Source organism: Mobula birostris, chromosome 4, assembly GCF_030028105.1.
Source record: "Mobula birostris isolate sMobBir1 chromosome 4, sMobBir1.hap1, whole genome shotgun sequence".
In the NCBI taxonomy this organism is placed as follows: domain Eukaryota; kingdom Metazoa; phylum Chordata; class Chondrichthyes; order Myliobatiformes; family Myliobatidae; genus Mobula; species Mobula birostris.
In genome coordinates, this window is record NC_092373.1 from 64786903 (window position 1) to 64805171 (window position 18269).

At 38.3% G+C, this 18269-nt stretch overlaps 2 protein-coding genes across 5 annotated transcripts in view; both read left to right on the forward strand.

The window, feature by feature from the left end:
* The window catches only part of cul3b (cullin 3b), a 109898-nt gene extending 105080 nt beyond the window's left edge, over positions 1 to 4818 (forward strand). The window contains exons 15-16 of the mRNA XM_072255463.1: positions 3582 to 3727; positions 4360 to 4818. Of these exons, the coding sequence (XP_072111564.1) occupies positions 3582 to 3727; positions 4360 to 4491 (278 nt within the window). The 3' untranslated portion in view covers positions 4492 to 4818. The remainder of the gene's footprint in view (positions 1 to 3581; positions 3728 to 4359) is intronic.
* A 2184-nt stretch (positions 4819 to 7002) lies between these two features.
* Positions 7003 to 18269, forward strand: part of LOC140196373 (protein FAM124B) — a 38525-nt gene continuing 27258 nt past the window's right edge. The window contains exons 1-2 of one of the 4 annotated variants that reach the window (XM_072255465.1): positions 7003 to 7727; positions 10836 to 10898. The gene's annotated coding sequence lies outside the window, so the exon portion shown is untranslated. Of the gene's footprint in view, positions 7728 to 10835; positions 10899 to 14623; positions 15075 to 18269 lie in introns of all 4 variants that reach the window. The other 3 variants (XM_072255466.1, XM_072255469.1, XM_072255471.1) reach the window with 3 other exon arrangements.

Sequence of the window (18269 nt, forward strand, 5' to 3'; positions counted from 1 at the left end):
TTTCTTGAAAGAGAGCTAATGGGGTCTTGATTATATGGTATATTATATTTGAGACAGAAATGGTTTTAATTGTATAGGGTAATGGGTTTGTCCAGGTTTTTTTTTTCTTGTCTCTTTGATATAATTGTCTATGAGAACTGCTTTGCCTTTCTAATTTGTTGATGCTACCGGGGGGTGGTTATTGTTCAGTGTCTGACATTGCTAAGTGACACTCACAGATGTTACAAAGTAAAGGGTTGAATGGGGGGGTGGTGGTGGAAAGAGGGTAACTCAGGGCTCTACCACCAACTTACAACAACAGATTCAGGGGAAGATGAGCAACACAGATAAATTAGAAAATCTTACTATTGTATAAAATAGGAATGCTTTGTCTGTGTATGCACTACTATTCAGTTGGTTGGTGGAGGGGAGAGGGATGGTGGGGAGAAGAGGAGTGGAGGGGGGATGGTGATGAAGGTTGGGGAGTGGTTGGGATAAACAGTCAGAATGTAATCGGCAACTGGTTGTATTGAATGTAATTTGTTGGTGTTGCAATAAAAAATTAGTAATTTAAAAAAAACATCTTCTCATGATCCCTATATTTAGGCCTTTTGGCATTCAATAGGTTTCTGTAGTATTTCCACCCCTTCATTCATCTACATTCCAGAGAGTACAAGCCCAAAGCCATCCAACTGTCCTCATACGGTGACCCTTTAATTCCCGGAATCATTCTCATGAGCCTTCTCTGAACCCTCTCCAATGTCGGCATATCCTTTCTTGTGTCGGGGCCCAAAACTACTACACACTACTCCAAGTGAGGCCTCAACTGTGCATTATATCCTTGCTTTGATAATGCTTTGGAGTATGCAGGCTTCCCTTTCACATATTATACCAATCTTTTGTCTCCAGTACAATCTTCTATGCAGTGGTGTGCTGGGGTCATGGCATCAACACAGGTGATAACAACAGGCTCAATAAACTGATTAGAAAGGCTGGCTGTGTTTGTAGGAGTCAAACTGGATGCACTGGTAGAATAAAGCACCCTATGGAAAGTCCTGGCAATTCTGGACAATGTTTCTCACCCTCTGGCTGGACAGAGGAACACTTTTAATAATAGTCTAAGACAACTGTGCTGCTCCAAAGAGTGCTATATGAGGTCATTCTTATCCTTAGCCATTAGTCTCTATAATGAGTCAACCTATAGCCGGGGAAATGATGACCTCCTGTTAAGACTTTTAGTTCTTTCTACTTCTCTTCTAATATTTGTATCTGTGCACTTGTAATGCTACTGTGGCACTGTAATTTCATTTGGGATCAATAAAGTATCTATATATCTATATTCTGGTACTCTCAAAATAAGTGCTAACATTTGTCTTACTCACCATCAACTCAACCTGCAAGTTAAGGAATCTTGCATGAGGACTCCCAATTCTTTTTGCACCTCAGATTTCTGAATTTTCTACGAGTTTAGAAAATAGTCTATGCTTTTGTAAAACAGTGGTTATAGTTAAGGTATGATTATGCAATTTTGAAAGACCAAAATCAAACTCGTTTTAAAAAGAAAGCTCTGGAGAAACTCAGTCATTGAACCGAGAAACAGGCCCTTCAGCCCAATTAGCTCATACCAGTTAAGCTACTTCCATTTGCCCATGTTTCGCCTATTTCCCTCCTAATTTTTTCCTATCTATGTACCTGCTGAAATACCTTTTAAAGTTATTGTACCTACCTCAATTACTTCCCAAGATCCTGAAGAGGTGACCAATGACTGGAAGACAGAAGTCAGGACACCATAGGCTATTTGGTCAAGCATCTATCATTGGAAAAAGTTCTGGACTCAAGTCACAACAGAAAAAAAATAGACAATCAAGCAGGGTCAGTGGTTTGTTCTTGAAAGAGTTAAGAAACATGAAGGAGAGAGGAGAGCTAGAAGATATAATGGATATGGATTTCCAGAAGACATTTGAAAGTTCCATATAATGGTGTCTGCACAAGATTGAGGGAGAGTTAACTCCATGGGGTTGGATTTAATCTATCAGTTCTGATCTTCAACTAATTGCAATGTACATGAGTAACCTTGATGAAGTTTCCTGAGCACACTATAGACTTTTGCAAGACAAAATATGAAATTATTCTCTTGAGGTGGGGGTGAAAGAGTGAAATTAATCGAACAGAATGAGGTTGTAGATAGAACTATTCAACAAGATCTGGAGGTCCTATGACATGAAATATAAACACTTGGCATGTGTTTATAGCAAGTAATTAGGAAGGAAAGGGGAAGGGACATGGTGTGCAAAACTGGGGAAATCGTAGTGCTGCTTTGAGACCACTACTTCAGAACTGTTCGCGGTTTTGACCTTCACATTTTAGAAATTTAGTTACATTGTAGGCAGTCCAGAGAAAGTCCACATGATTGATTTCTGAAATGAAGGAATTCGCCTGAGGAAAAAATTTGAGAGCTTGGTGTGTGTTAGTAAGGGTGTCAAACGATATGCGAGCAAGGCAAGAGAATGACGTTGAAAAGGAAAATAAATAAGCCACAATCAAATGATTAATAGCAAACTCAATGACCTAATTCTGCTGCTATCAGAAATGAGAACATCTGCAGATGCTAGAAATCCAAGCAATGCACAGAAAATACTGGAGGAACTCAGCAGGCCAGGCAGCATCTGTGGTGTGTAGCCCCAAAATGTCGACTGTACTTTTTGCCTGCTGAGTTCCTCCAGCATTTTGTTTGTGTTGCTCTAATTCTGCTCCTGTGTGTTCATTGGGATTTAGAAGGATAAGATGATTTTTATTGAAACATTCAAAATTCTGAGTGGATTGACAGTGCAGGTATTGAGAAAATATCCTATTAAAGGAGCATCTAGAATTAGAGGGAAAGTTAATTATGGTTAAGGCATTTTCTGTTTAGCAGGTGATGAGGAATTTCTTTTTTCAGGATTGTAAATCTCCAGAATTTACAGTGTACAAAGTGCTATAAAAACAATATTTAAAAATATATAGGTGTTGATTGATGGATATTTGAACCACAAAGCAGTCAAGGGGTATGGGGAAATTATGGTAAAATAGTATCGAAGTAAAGCTTGGCCTTATGAAATGGTGGAGCAGGATCCAGAGGCCATTTCTTCTATTCTTGTTGCCACTTCTTGTGTTCTTACTTGGTCAGTGGCCAAATTTATCATCTGTTTCTAATCAAAAAAACTTAAATCTTTTTAATCTACTTTGTTAGACTTTTTGCATTCTATCAGCTAATGGTCCATTTTAAAGTAAGGTATTATATAAGAAAATAGTTGTAGGAGTTAGCCACTTAATCCCTCAAGCCTGCCCCACCATTTAGTATGGTTATGGCTGATCTCCCCCAAGCCATACAGTATCTCCTCTTCTGTGCCAGTTCCCCAATGTCCTAATTTCTCTGATCTTTCAAAAATTTAATTATTTCCTCTTCAAGTACAGCCTTCTGGAGTAGAAAATTGAAATTTATTATTTCCTTAAAGGAATGTCAAATTTACTACACATTGATGTAGCTGATATCTGTGTGTTGTGAATTAAAGGTATAATTTGATACTTAATGCTTAAATTTGGCTAATGGATTTAACTTCCAGTTGCTGCCAAACAAGGAGAGTCTGATCCAGAAAGAAAAGAAACCCGGCAGAAAGTTGATGATGACAGAAAGCATGAAATTGAGGCTGCGATTGTACGCATCATGAAATCCAGGAAGAAGATGCAACATAATGTTCTGGTGGCTGAGGTGCAAGAAATTTAAATTTTATCTTTTAAAAATGCAATTTTTGTAAAGTGATTTCTGTGCACATTTAATGTTTTCATTGTCAGATTTCAAGATTGATAGAATTAGTAAGCCAGTAATTAAATCAGTGGCCAAGTGGATAAGGCATCGGTCTAGTGATCTGAAGGTTGCTAGTTTGAGCCTCAGCTGAGGCAGCGTGTTGTGTCCTTGAGCAAGGCACTTAACAACACATTGCTCTGCGATGACACTGGGGCCAAGCTGTATCGGCCCTTGCCCTTCCCTTGGACACATCGGTGGCGTGGAGAGGGGAGACTTGCAGAATGGGCAACTGCCGGTCTTCCATACAACCTTGCCCAGGCCTGCGCCCTGGAAACCTTCCAAAGCACAAATCCATGGTCTCACAAGACTAACGGATACCTTTTTTTTATTAAATCAGTGGGTATGTGTTGTAAACTACTGCACTATATTACTGGGATACAGGATTTTCACACACTAGCGCAATGCAAACTGAACCACTTGAGAACTAGATATTGAAACATTTTCACAATTTCAATGTTTGTTGTAGTGGACTACATTAAATATTTTAAAATATTAAAAGTATTAATATTTTAACCTTCTCTCCTTTCCATTCATAGGTGACCCAACAGTTGAAAGCTCGTTTCTTACCAAGCCCAGTGGTAATCAAAAAAAGAATTGAGGGACTTATTGAGAGAGAATATTTGGCACGAACACCTGAAGATCGTAAAGTATACACTTATGTAGCATAAGATGCATTCAACCAGTTTATCTTCTGGACTTTATAATCGCATGAACTGAGAAGTTCATTTTAAAAATATTAAGAAGACCTTCTCCAAATAATTTGCAGTAAGTGTACTAGGTTATTCAGATCAAGCCCTTATTCCCTGTGATAATTTTTGAACAAAATGGACTTAACTTCTGGTTGCTCGCCATTTTGCCCTTGTAGAGATCACCCTTAAGAGTTCCTCGGGAAAATGTGAATGTGTTTTCATCTTGTTTTCAGTACTGTAAAAAAAAATAAAACTTAGAAAACGTGAAATACCATCAATAAAAATAAAGCAATTGTTCAAATTTCATTTTCCCTGATTCTCAATGTTTATGTCAAGGAATTTTTCTGAGTGTTTGGCACCTCTGTGCTTGTAAGGATTGGGTGTATAAAGCTGGTTAAATGAACTGCAGCTGCCTCACATATTGCCTTGCTTTTGTAATATTCTGCTAGGAAGAAGGCTTTAAACCCCTAAATTGTGTGCACATTTTTAAAATGGCAAAAGGTGTGCTTTTTAACATGCTGTATTTTACCATTGAATGCAATTTATTGCAGGAAATATTTTCAGTGGAAATCTTTGTATGGGGTCCCATTAAATTGCCTGTATCATCACTAACATGATATACTAATAGTTTCTTCATTGTGTCGATGGCAAGTGCAGTCCATGCCCAGTTACTTCTAAAGTTGAAGTTTTATATTAGTGTGTATAAAATGTATAATATTTTTTTTGCTGTTGTACTCTCTGCTAATAGTAGCTTGTACAGGGCATTGTTTTCATCACATTACTTGTAGACGGGAATTCAAAATAAAAATATTAGTAAAATAGATAAAATCTGCATTGTACACAAGATGTATACAGTCATAATATCTATTGGATGATATCTTAGTATTCATGTGAAATGAAACATTGAGATAGATGTGACAATGCATGGAAACAGCATTTTTTATATAATGGGAGCTTTAAAGAATAACTCTTATTTAGTTACATTTGTGGATAAGCTGAAAGTTTGTTTCTAGTTTATGTTTTAATTTGTCGGTATCAAACAATGCATGACTGTCTCAGTTAAAAGCACCCCCACCTTCTAGTCAAGGAATATCATTTTCTTTCAGGGATGGTACTGGTTAATTACAGCAGATTTATTTCCACAGCATTGAAAATGACATATACCTGTGGGATACCATGATCTGCTTGATAGGCTATCTCTAAACTGCAACAGAAAATCAATATGTGATATTAATTAGCAGCAGTAATTTTTTTTATGTATATATAATGTATTGCGTGGAAACAATGTAACTACCAAATAAATGTTTCCTGGGTAATCTCTGGGTAATCTGCTGAAAATAAATGATAGGGTAGTGGGGCTGAGGAGCTACCTCAATAACCCACACTTTCTCTTGAGACTTTTCAGTGTATCCACAACTAAATTAGAGTTGGTCTTTTAAAGCCCCAACCAGTGCTATAAATGGAGTGAAAATGGATGCAAGTGATCCCTTCTGGGATGAAATTTTTAATTAAAAAAAGTTTACTGAACTTTTGGGGACACTTAATATATACATAACTATCATAATTTATGTTTAAAAGGTTAATCTTAATGGGTTACTGATTTTTTTTTAAGTTCTGAGGTTTGTTATTAGAGGTAAATGTCAGATTGTTTGCTGTACTGCTTTTTAAGGTCATACTACGATCAATCCAGTTCAGCCAGCGTCTTTGTTATGATGCCAACCAATGGAATACACATTAAAGATTCTACACTAAGTACAGCGTTGAATGTTTTGATGTGATTAATAGGAAAATATAACATAAATGAAGTCTACGTAAATAAATGCCTAGATTGGATAAATTGTTCATACAGACTTCAACTTTTTAGGTACTTCCGCCTGCTATTTTCTACTATACATTTTTTAAATTAAGTTATCCTGGTATAAATATACAGAATTCCTTTCATATTAGGTAATTACTAGTAGAATTTTCTTATTGTCATTATCGCTGAATCTGGACTTAGCAAAGTTCATTATATGTAAAATAGAAATTTGATGTAATAGAAGTCACTTACATGACACTTTTATGTTCATCTTCGTTACATCTTTAGAGACAAAAGTCATCTTTAGCAGCCTGTTGAATATCACTAAATTCCAAGAAATTGCATTGAATATGTACACTATTAAGAATAATGTGGAATACACATTATATTGTTAAGATTACTTGACTTATAAATTTCCATGATGCAGGTTTAGAATTTTCAAACAGACAACAGTTGCCTACCAAGCCCTGGTGCATCCAGATTGTATTCTTCTTCTGTTGCATCAATAAATAATAGCGAGGTTGACGGTGACATGCCAAATTTCTTTAGCCTCCTGAAAAGTGAAGGGACTTGAACTTCCTTGCCCATTGCACCAACATGGCTGGGCAGGATGGACTCTATTGTTTACTCCTGTAACTTGAGATTCTCAAACCTCTCGACCTCAGTACTCTTTGTGTCAACAAGAGCATGTGTACCACCCTCTGCCCCCTTTCTGAAGTCAATAACCAGCTCTTGTTTTTCTGGCATTGAGGGAAAGATTATTGTCATGACACCATGTCACTAGGCTCTATAATCTTCCTGTGCACAGATGCATCATTATTTTAGATGGAACCTACTACGGTAGTATCAGCTGCAGACTTGCAGTCTGGAATGTACAGGGAACTGTAGAGGCAGAGGACGCAGCCTTGTGGGCCACCAGTGTTGAAAATAGTCATGGTGGAGGATTAGAGTTTGGGATGTTAATGAATGGTTGGGCTTATAAGGCAATCAAGTGGATTCATGGAGACTTTTACTGGCGCTATTTACTTTTAAATGAAAATTTTTATTTTGTCAGAATCATATTTGTGTTTGCAGTCTCTGGGTTATTAGCTCTCACCTCTGATCCATTAAGACAGCCTGGTAATGATCAATCCAATACAAATCTAGTAATTATTTTTTCATGTGTTTATCTTCAGCCATCTTTGTTTTAGGCTATACTGTGCTGTTGCTTGTTCTACTGAAATATTTTTATAAATAACTAACTCGTGCAATCAGTACAAACTGATGGTATGGAATTACCAAGCATCTTCAAACTTCTGCATTACACATGGGCTCTGAAAATCTAACGATGCAATCATGATTGTCAATGATACTGAATATTACCTCAACAAATGAAGAAACTTTATACTAAATATTTCCAGAATGGATGACCCAGGATGTAAGTACTTTAAAACAATTCAATGTACGCATTTATATGAAAAAAGGTCAATTACCCATATGGTGCACAAAATAAAAATTCTGTTCATAGAAGCTCTTTTAAGTATTTCAAAACTGTAGGTTGTCATTAAAATTCTTACAGTATTTTTATCTTGGTGCTTTGAGGCAGAACTAATTAAGATGTGCAATTGCCTTTTAATAAATTAACTTGATTTGTTTGTAGATTGAAGAGTTGCTAGAAATTATATACACTATTTTAATTTATTTGAATTATTAAGAGCTTGTAAATGAAATAATTCTCACCAAGCTGGTTAGCCTCCATGTTGTATCATGATGTATAACTGTGTACTTCCAAATGTACTCAGCACTTGTATGCTGAAGTAATTTATCAAATTTGCATCAAATGCAAATCTGCTTATCTTGCCAGGAGTAAATATTGTAGTATTCTTGTTCTGTAAAGTAGTATGTTGTATTTGTTGTGCAATATAATGCTTTCTAACCCTGTTTTTAGAACACCTAGCCTATCTCTGCTCAGAATTCTTATCCACTACTTTGATCCCATGCAGGAATAAATGACATTACTCATTTTCCTGATTGAGATTTATTTATATATTTAAGGTATGCACTTACTGTAAACTTGTGTTTTCTAATCAAAAATATTCTAATCATTTTATTATTCCATATTATGAATTTAATTGATTTCATGTGGAAGCTGAGGTCAAATGCATTTTTTGGAGAATAAGTGAAAAATAAGCAATTTTGAATTTCCAGTTGGGTAAATATTTTGTAAGTTGTATTTGAAATTGTGTATAATTATAATATACAAACAAAGTAAAAAGTTGATTAATTTATTGACTGTGGCACTGCTTGAGCCTTATAGTGTGGCACTTTGCCTGAGGTGTTGCATTTCAGCTGCTTAAATGATTGATTTGGTAATTAATAACTGGTAAGACTTGTCTTTTTTAATCAGTTATTCACAGAGGAAAATGAAATGCAAGTGTGGATGTGACAAGCCATGGAAGGCAAATGTTGTTTAATCATTGTTTGTTCTTTTTTTTTATAAAAACGGAAATATGGATAACTATTGGCATATACAGTGTATTCCAGTTAATTAGGTCACAGTGGGACCAGTACTTTATGGCCCAATTAAGCGGCTGCCCTAATTACCCGAAATTTCATGGAAATAGCTAAACTGGTATAAAAAGACAAACTGGTTAACTGGGTAACAAATTCTGTATTTATTTGAAATACAAAACCAATTAGAACACTAGCAATAATACTACAGTACTATAAAACTGTTAGTTTCCTATAGTTATTGACAGCAATTATACAGTTGTGTTCTTTTGACTGTAAATGAACAGAATCAGAGCACTTGGTGTGGAAATTGCTACACTTCTGTACATTTAGGGAATAAAGAAACATGGGGATAGTGTGGGGGAGAAGGAACTGAAGACCTTGATGATTGCAAGATGAGGCGGCTAAGTGATCTAGTCCTACTCAGAAATCTTATGTACCAGCCATAATCTGCCAATTTCTGCTTTAGCTCACTTGGCAAAATTTAAAACATTGTTAGCATTTCTAATCACTTGCTATACTGGTTTATGTACTAACTGCAGGTGAAATCATAAAAAAGACAAATCACATCTAGGAGCTCTGTAATCTTTCATATTTAGATAATCTTTTATTTACCTGAGAGTATAGATAATTCCACATTTCTCCACATTCTGTCTGCTCATTTAGCCTATTTATATCCTTTTGTAGCCCTGTCATGTCATGTTTGTAACTTACATTCATACTTATTTTAGTGTTATTACCTTATCAATCTTAACTTCAGCAACTTCATCCAAGTCACATAGATCATAAAAAAGATGAGCTCTGGCACAGAAGTCAGAACCTCCTGCTATCTAGAAGAATGACCAATTTATGCCTATTCTCTATTCCATGTTGCCCACCCAATTTCTAATTTCAATGTTACCTCATACAAAATGAACTTTCATTTCCAATAATGAACTTTGATGCTTTCTGGAAACCTTAATATAAGTACATCCGCTGCTTTCTTTTTATTAAATGTGCATATACCACTTTAGCCAAAGAGTGGATCCGGTATCAGCCATGATGGAATGGTGGAGCAGACTCGATGGGCTGAATGGCCTAATTCTGCTCCCATGTCTTGTAACTAATCTAAATGCATTGTAAACAGTTCAGAGAAGATTTACTAGCCTGATATCATGAAAAGTTGGATTGTCTTGGTATTAAAGATTGGGCAGGCTAGACTTTTATCAGCTGGAATTTACAAAAGTGAGCACTGAAGTGATTGTGATCTATGAAGCCCAGAGTGTTCATGATAGTGTGGATAAGGAGATGATATTTCCACTAGTGCAAGCATCTGGAACTTGGGTCCATTGTTTTAAAATAAGGATACCCTTTTCAAATAGCCATAAGTACAACCCTTTTATTTCTGACTACCACGAGTTTTTGGCAATCCTTGGTTAAAGGTTGGTGAAAGTAGAGTCTTTCAATACTAAAGCAGAGGCAAATGGATTCTTCATAAACAACATGATGAAAGAGTATAAACATACAATAAGAAATAGGAGCAGGAGTAGGCCATCTGGCCTGTTGAACCTGCTCCGCCATTCAATAAGATCATGGCTGATTTTACCATGGATTCATCTCCACCTACCTGCCTTTTCCCCATAACCCTTAATTCCCCTACTATGCCAAAATTTATCCAACCTTGACTTAAATGTATTTACTGAGTTAGCCTCCACTACTTCATTAGGCAGAGAATTCCACAGATTCACCACCCTCTGGGGAAAAGCAGTTCTTCCATCTCTGTCCTAAATCTACTCCCCTGAATCTTGAGGTTATGTCCCCTAGTTCTGGTCTCACCTACCAGTGGAAACAACTTTCCTGCTTCTATCTTATGTATCCCTTTCATAATTTTTTGTTTCTAAAAGTTCTCTCATTCTACATACCGTGACTTCCATGTTACCATGTATTTACCTATCTCCTGTGCATTTTTAAGAATCAGTCAAAATTAGCAATACCCTGATTTTTTTCTTGCTTTATTAACAATTAAGAGCAGCACTAGGTATTCTTGATTTTCCAGAAAAGAGACAATATTGCTGAGGATACAAAGATGGACATGACTGACAGATGGATTTCACTGCAAGTAAGTTTATTTTGTGGCAACAACATAGTTGAATTGAAGAACCCTTTAATAAAACCCCAGAACCATGAAAGTATTCAGGTGTATTTTTGTTTTTCAATAAAGGATTAGTATGCAAGGCTGAAGAAGTTTTGTTGCATAATCTTTGTTAGATATGGTACCAGTGATTGTGTGTTCAGTATGGGTCATCATATCTTAAAACTCTTTCCTCCTCAGGGATGCTGCTCAACCTACTAAGTTCCGCTTGTGCATTGTTGCTCCAGATTCTAGCACTGCAGTCCCTATATATTAGAACACGTTGGGAATGGATGAGAGCAGCATAGATATATCTAAGCCTTATAATAAGGCTCCATGTGTTATATAATGAAAAGGGATTACATATTCTATCCTTCTGTTCTGAACATTAGAGATCTGATTAATATGGATCCAGCTAGTCAGAGTCCTTGGATAAATCAGGGAATCTTATCTGTAGTATGCTCATGCTATTTGATCATGTTATGAATTTACCAAAATGCAAGTAGTCGAATCACAGAACGGATTTTAAGGCATCCCAAATACTGAAAAATACTAATTTGATGTACAATGAAGGAGCTTGTCTGTTTTGAGTTGGATAAAGGCTCAAAATTGGAATTGCCCAGTCTAAATGCAAATTTAAAATTCATAAAATGAATGTGAGGTGTGGCACTTTGGGAGGACACACCAGGGTAGAATTTATATGATGAGCAGTAGGGCATTGATAACTACGGTAGAACGGAGGGATCTGAGGATACAGATCCATAAATCCTTTCAAGTGGCATCACAGGTAGATGGTCACAGAGTCATAGAGAAGTACAGCACCAAGAAAAGATCCTTCGGACCATCTAGTCCATGCCAAAACCATTTAGACTGCCTACTCCTATTGACCCACATCGGGAACATAGCCCTCCATGCCTCTATTATCCATAAACTTATCCAAATTTCTCTTAAATGTTGAAATTGAGCTCACATGCACCCTTGTGCTGGCAGCTCATTCCACACTCTCATAACCCTCTGAGTGAAGATTCCCCTCATGTTCTCCTTAAACTTTTCACCTTTCACCCTTAACTCACGAACTCTGGTGTAGTCCCACCCAACCTCAGTGAAAAACCCCATCTCTACCACTCATAATTTTGTATATCTCTATCAAATCTCCTGTCAATCTTCTACAGTCTAAAGAGCACAATCCTAACCTATTCAATCTCTCCTTATAACTCTAGTCCTCTAAACCTGGCAACATCCTTGTAAGTGTTCTTTACTCTTTCAAACTTGTTTGCATCTTTCCTCTAGGTGCAAAACCCCACAAAATACTCCAGCTGGGCTTCACCAATGTCTTACTCAATTTCAACATAACATCCTATCTCCTGTACTCAATACATTGATTTATGAACGCCAATGTGCCAAAAGCTTTCTTTACAACCCTATCTACCAGTGACGCCACTTTCAAAGGTTCATTTTATTGTCAAAATATGTATGTACGGTACAACTTTCATATTTGTCTACTCCAGATAGCTATTAAATACAGAAAGGTCATGGGTGTTGATGAAAGAGGGAAAAAAATAACTCCCTCCCCCCCCCCACAAAACAAAAAGAAACAAAACTCACAAACCCCAAAACTTCCCTCCCCCTGTGGCTGAAAACAGCCACAATAACAGTCGCATTTCCCCTACACATAACGATCCCCGACGCGCTCACTCACAGAAACAGCGCAGTAGCACCAAACCCCCCCAACAAAAATTAAGAGATCATCCACCCACCAATTGGCCACAAGAAAGAAAGAAAACACTGAAAAACTGAAGGACAATGTCTCTAAAGCTCTCTTTACACCAAGACTGGGGATGTAGTGGTCAGTGAGGAAGGCTATCGTGGTGTGTAGAGATCGGCATCAGCTGGAAAAATGGGCTGAAAAATGGCAGATGGAATTCAATGCAGGCAAATGTGAAGTTTTGCACTCCAGTAAGACCTACCCTACTCCAGTAAGACTGGACTACAGTCCAGTCCAATAATCACATAAATCTTAGAATATGGGAAACATCTTTACATTTGCATGGGAGGAGAACAACTGCACAAACTCAGTCCTTCTGTAAAGAGTGACCGCCGACCTGTGTCTGAACACTGCTGATCCCCCTGCTGACAATCTCTTTTGAGATTCATCTTTGACCCCTGCTGCATTCACCTTGATACTTCAATCTTCCTTGCCGCTTTGAGATGGAGTCATTCATGACCCCACGCCTAGTCTCTGGGCTTCTCCATGAGTCAGCTTGTGATCTTGGACCTTTTCAGCCCCACACATCCACAAAGGAGCTCTCCAGACACAGCATAGCGCTGGTTCCTTCAATCAAATTCCAAACTGTACACACATAATTCAATGAATTATGGACCTGTATTCCCAGATCCCTTTGTTCCACCACAGTCCTCAGTGCCATACTGTTCACTATGTAAGATCTACCCTGGTTGATCTTACTACCATTTTTCCAGCTGATGCGGATCTCTACAAACCATGATAGCCTTCCTCACTGACCACTACATCCCCGGTCTTGGTGTAAAGAGAGCCTTAGACACATTGTCCTTTATTAATCAAGTATTGAGTATAGGAATTGGGATGTTATGTTGAAGTTGGATTAGATGTTGGTAAGGCCTAATTTGGAGTATTGTGTGCCATTTTGGTCACCAACTTACTAGAAAGATATCAATAAGATGAAAGAGTGTAGAGAAAAGATGTTGCTGGATGAAGACCTAAATTAGGGGAAATGACTGAATAGGTTAGGACTTCATTCCCTAGAGCGTAGGAGAATGAGGGGAAATTTGAAAGAGGCATGCAAAATTACTAGGGGTATAGATAGGGTAAATGCAAGCAGATTTTTTCCACTTTGAGGTTGGGTGAGACTAGAACTAGAGGTCATGGGTTAAATGAAATGTTCAAAGGGAAACTTCACTTAGAGGGTGGCTAGAGTGTGAAATGAACTGCCACCAGAACTGGTAGATACAGGTTCAACATTTAAGAGAAATTTGGATAGGTACTCAGGTGACTATGGTATGGATGCAGGTTGATAGGATAAGACAGATTAATAATTTGGACGAGACAGACCAAAGGCCCTGTTTCTCTGCTGTAGTGTTCTATGAATCTATGCCTATTTCTAAAGTTGCATCCCAATAAGGTTATTTTCATCTCCGAGAGATTATTGTAAGTGCTGCTTGGATTTCGCATTTCACATTTCTTTTGAGGATGTCATTATGAAGTGGAAAGCCAGATATTTGTTCACAATGCCTTACTTGCTAGGCATCTAAATAACATTCTGTTTAAACCCTATATTTCTTAATGGCATGGGAGCTATTTGGCCCATTGATTCTGTGCAGTTCATGGAGCAATCGCATTCCCCACTAAACTTTCTTGTAACCTATTTTCCCACATTCCCATAAACTCTCTAGATTTTACCATTCACCTACAATGGAGGTCAACTGTTCCACTAACCATCTTTACATGCTATGTGGAATAGAGTCAATTTGCAATATTTCAATCTGTCAGTCTCCATTAGCTCTTTATCTCATTGCATTAACTATCAGCTTCTTCAAATCTCTTGATCTCATATCCTTCTAACTTGGGGAAAAATCAGACTGGATGATGATGCAAATCTAATGGATATTGCTTGTGTTTTTAAGCATTTAACGATAATGAATTTTATCTATATTATTTTATTTTGTTTTGGGGTCAGCAGTTTACAAGTGCTTCCAGATTAATAAATAAAAAATCAGTTACAGCTGGCAAAATTTGAAGGTGCATCTTTCACTGGAGGGGCTTCTCCCTGTCCTCTTGCCTCTCTATCTTGCTGATGGAGTCAAGAATTCTTTGGGCTAGCGGTTTAGCGAACAAAGCGGCAGACACCCCGGCTGAAATCTGGAGGAAAGCACACAGACGATGCAGAGGGGTATCAAAAAGGCGAGGAAAGAGGACCGGGTCGAGACAACAGAGACTTATGGAGAAGAGGAGTTCGGTGGGTAATAAAATGGACGAGTTGATGGCGCTAGCCAGGAGTCAGAGAACATTTCGGGAGAGCAGTGTTATGTGTTTTACTGAAACCTGGCTGCACATGGACATACCTGACCAAAACTTTTCCATGGAGGGCTTCCAGACCTTTCGGGCTGACCGGAAGTGCACTGAGAGTGGTAAGCGTAAAGGAGTTGGGGGCTTGCTGTTCTCGTTAACAACAGATGGTGCAATCCTGGTCGTATTACGATCGAGGAACGTGTTTGTTGCCCAGATATTGAACTTTTTGCTGTAGGACTACGGCCATATTCCACCAAGATACAACACTGGGCGTCATGGGAGGTTGTTCCTGCCTGTGGCCATCGAACTTTGCAGCTCCTCCCGTGGAGGGTCAGGCACCCTGAGCCAATAGGCTGGTCCTAGACTTATTTCCATCTGGCATAGTTTGCATATTGTTTGATTGTGGTTTTTGTATTGCTATATTTATGCTCTATTCTTGGTTGGTGCAGCTGTAATGAAACTCAATTTCCCTGGGGATCAATAAAGTATGTCTATGTCTATTAACTCTTCATTTCTGGGGGGGAAAAAAGGAAGTATAGAAACAGGAAAGGGGTTGGGTAGATGACCAGGTCAACCAATCTGACTCAATGGTTGGTTGCACTAATATTCAAAGATCTGATCAATAGTTTTATAGTGGTCAAACAGTCTGATAATTTAGAAACACTGAAAGAGGAAAGAGAGGTGCTAGTGAGGTAAATCAAAGAAAATGGTAGAAGTACTCAGCAGGTCAGTTATTATCTAAGGAAAAAATCAGTTAACATTCCAAGCTGGTTTAAGATGGGACTGGTGAAACACAACGACACCTTACTGGCAGCAAACAAATTTATTAACTACTGGATTAATCACACTTATTTTGGACGATTACTGCAATCAATAATCTGTAACTTCCCTTTTGGAGTTGAGCTTTTGAACCGCCTGTGCGACCTGGTGTTTCTGTGGCAAGTCTCAAAGGTGTAGGATAGATGCGGAGTGAAGTGTATGGGTCAAAACAGGGTGGCGAAGCCTGGCCCCGAGAGCAAGGAATGGTTATTGCTGGAGAGGACTTGGAGCCGATAAGAAGTGGCAGATCTGATGCAGAGTTGAGAAGGTAGAGCCCAGGACCAAGAACAAGGAATGAGCCTATGTTTGACCAATTTAACCTCGGGCCAAATTGGAAAGGTCAGCTTGTTGGGGCTGGAGTGTTCAGCTCACTGCTCTGCGAGATTTACTTGTCTTTGTGCTGTACCAGTTGAGGTGATGACTGGCTTTGTGGCTGTGAACTCACTTTTTGTTATTTGCTTACTTTTTATTTGCATGATCTGCTTTTGCACATTGGGTGTTCGGTCTTTTTAGTAGGTTGTATTGGGGTTCTATCTGGCTGCCTGTTAGGAGACAAATCTCAAAGTTGTATATAGTACACATATTTTGATAATGTATTTTGAACTTGGACTAGTGAGGGGAAAGAAGTGTGTTAACATACAGGTAGGAATGGGTGCCCTGTTTTCAGATATTGAAGGCAATATATATTTGAAAAGTAGAAGAAACTAATCTTGATTGTGAATGGAAATGCATGACCGCTCGTGAAATTAAACTCACTATTTTAAAGTCCATATTTGCTTGTCCCTGCAACCCAGCTACTAGATATTGTTAATGAGCTGTAGGAATTGATAGCACAGAAGAAAGTTATTAAGCCCATATTAGCATACTAACCCATCATATTCCATCTTCATTATATTTAAAGGCAATGAATTTCAAATAGCTTTGTGTGAAACTTTTTCTATTTCTCTCGTCAAGGCACCTCAACTTTGGGGGGGGGGGTGAAGAAAACATTAATTAAATCTCCTGTGTACCTGTGTACTTTGGGGCTGGTATTCTCTTTGCAACTATATATTTTTGTAAATTAAAATTCCCTAATATCTTGTAAATCTGGGCTGAACCCTCTCTGGGTTCTGAACACAATTTAGCTAAAGTTTAACACCATAATCTACTTGTAGCCTGAATAGAGTTTCAGAATCAGGTATAATATCACTGGCATATGTCATGAAATATGTTGTTTTGCAGCAGCAGTACATTGCAATACAATAGTAATAAATTATAATTGATAATAAGTATTAAATGAATTGTGCAGAAAGAGGGGAAAAAGTGAGGTATTGTTATAGATTCGTAGTCCATTCAGAAATCTGATAATGGAAGGGAAGAAGCTGTTCCAGAAACACTGGGTGTGTGTCTTCAGACTCCTGTACCACCACCAGACGGTAGCAATAACAAGTGGGCATGACTTAAGTGATTGAAGTCCTAAGTTATGGATGCCACTTTTTTTGAGGTGTCGCTTTTTGAAGGTGTCCTCATTGCTGGGAGGCTGGTGATGATGGAGCTGGCTGAGTTTACAATTTTTTGCAATTTTTTCCATTTCTGTGCGGTGGCCCTCCATGCCAGGTTGGAATGCTCTCCATGATGCATCTAGAAATTTGCACATCTTTTGTGACAAACCAAGTATCTTCAAATGCTTAATGAAATATAGCCACTGGGGAGGGGGCTTCTTTGTAATTGCTTAAATATGTTGGGCCCAGAATAGATCTTCAGAGATGTTGACACCCAGTAACTTGAAACTTCTCACCCTTTCCACTGTTGATTCCTTGATGATGACTGGTGTGTGCTCCCTTGACTTCCCCTCCCAAAGTCCACAATCAATTCCTTGGTCTTAGTGAGGTTGAGTGCAAGGTTGTAGTTGTGACACCACTCAACCAGCTGATCACTCATGTATGCCTCCTCATCACCATCTGAAATTCTACCAATGAAATAGTTGTCACTTATAGATGACATTTTGAGCTGTGCCTGGCCACACAGTTGTGGATGTAGAGTGGAGCAGAGCAGTGGGCTAATCATGCATCCTCGATGTGCTAGTGTTGATTGTTAGCAAAGAGGAAATGTTCCCTGTAAGGAAGTCAAGAATCCATTTGCAGAGGGAGGTGCAGATGTTCGGGATTTGGAGCTTGTTGATCATATATGACTTTGAATTCTGAGCTGTAATCAATAACAGCAGCCTGACATGGGTACTACTATTGTACAGGTGGCCCAAGGCCCAGTGGAGAGACTGTGATTGCATCTTCTGTAGACCTACTGTGGCATAGGCAAATTGCAGTGGGTCCAGACCCTTGCTTGGGCAGGAGTTGATTCTAGTCATAACCAACCTCTCAAAGCATTTCTTCACAGAAGATATATGTGCCATTGGGTAATGGTCTTAAGGCAGCTTACTCTGCTCTTCTTGGGCACTGGTAGGATTGTTGCCCCTTTGAAGCAGGTGAGAACGTCCGACTGCAGCAGTGAGAGATTGA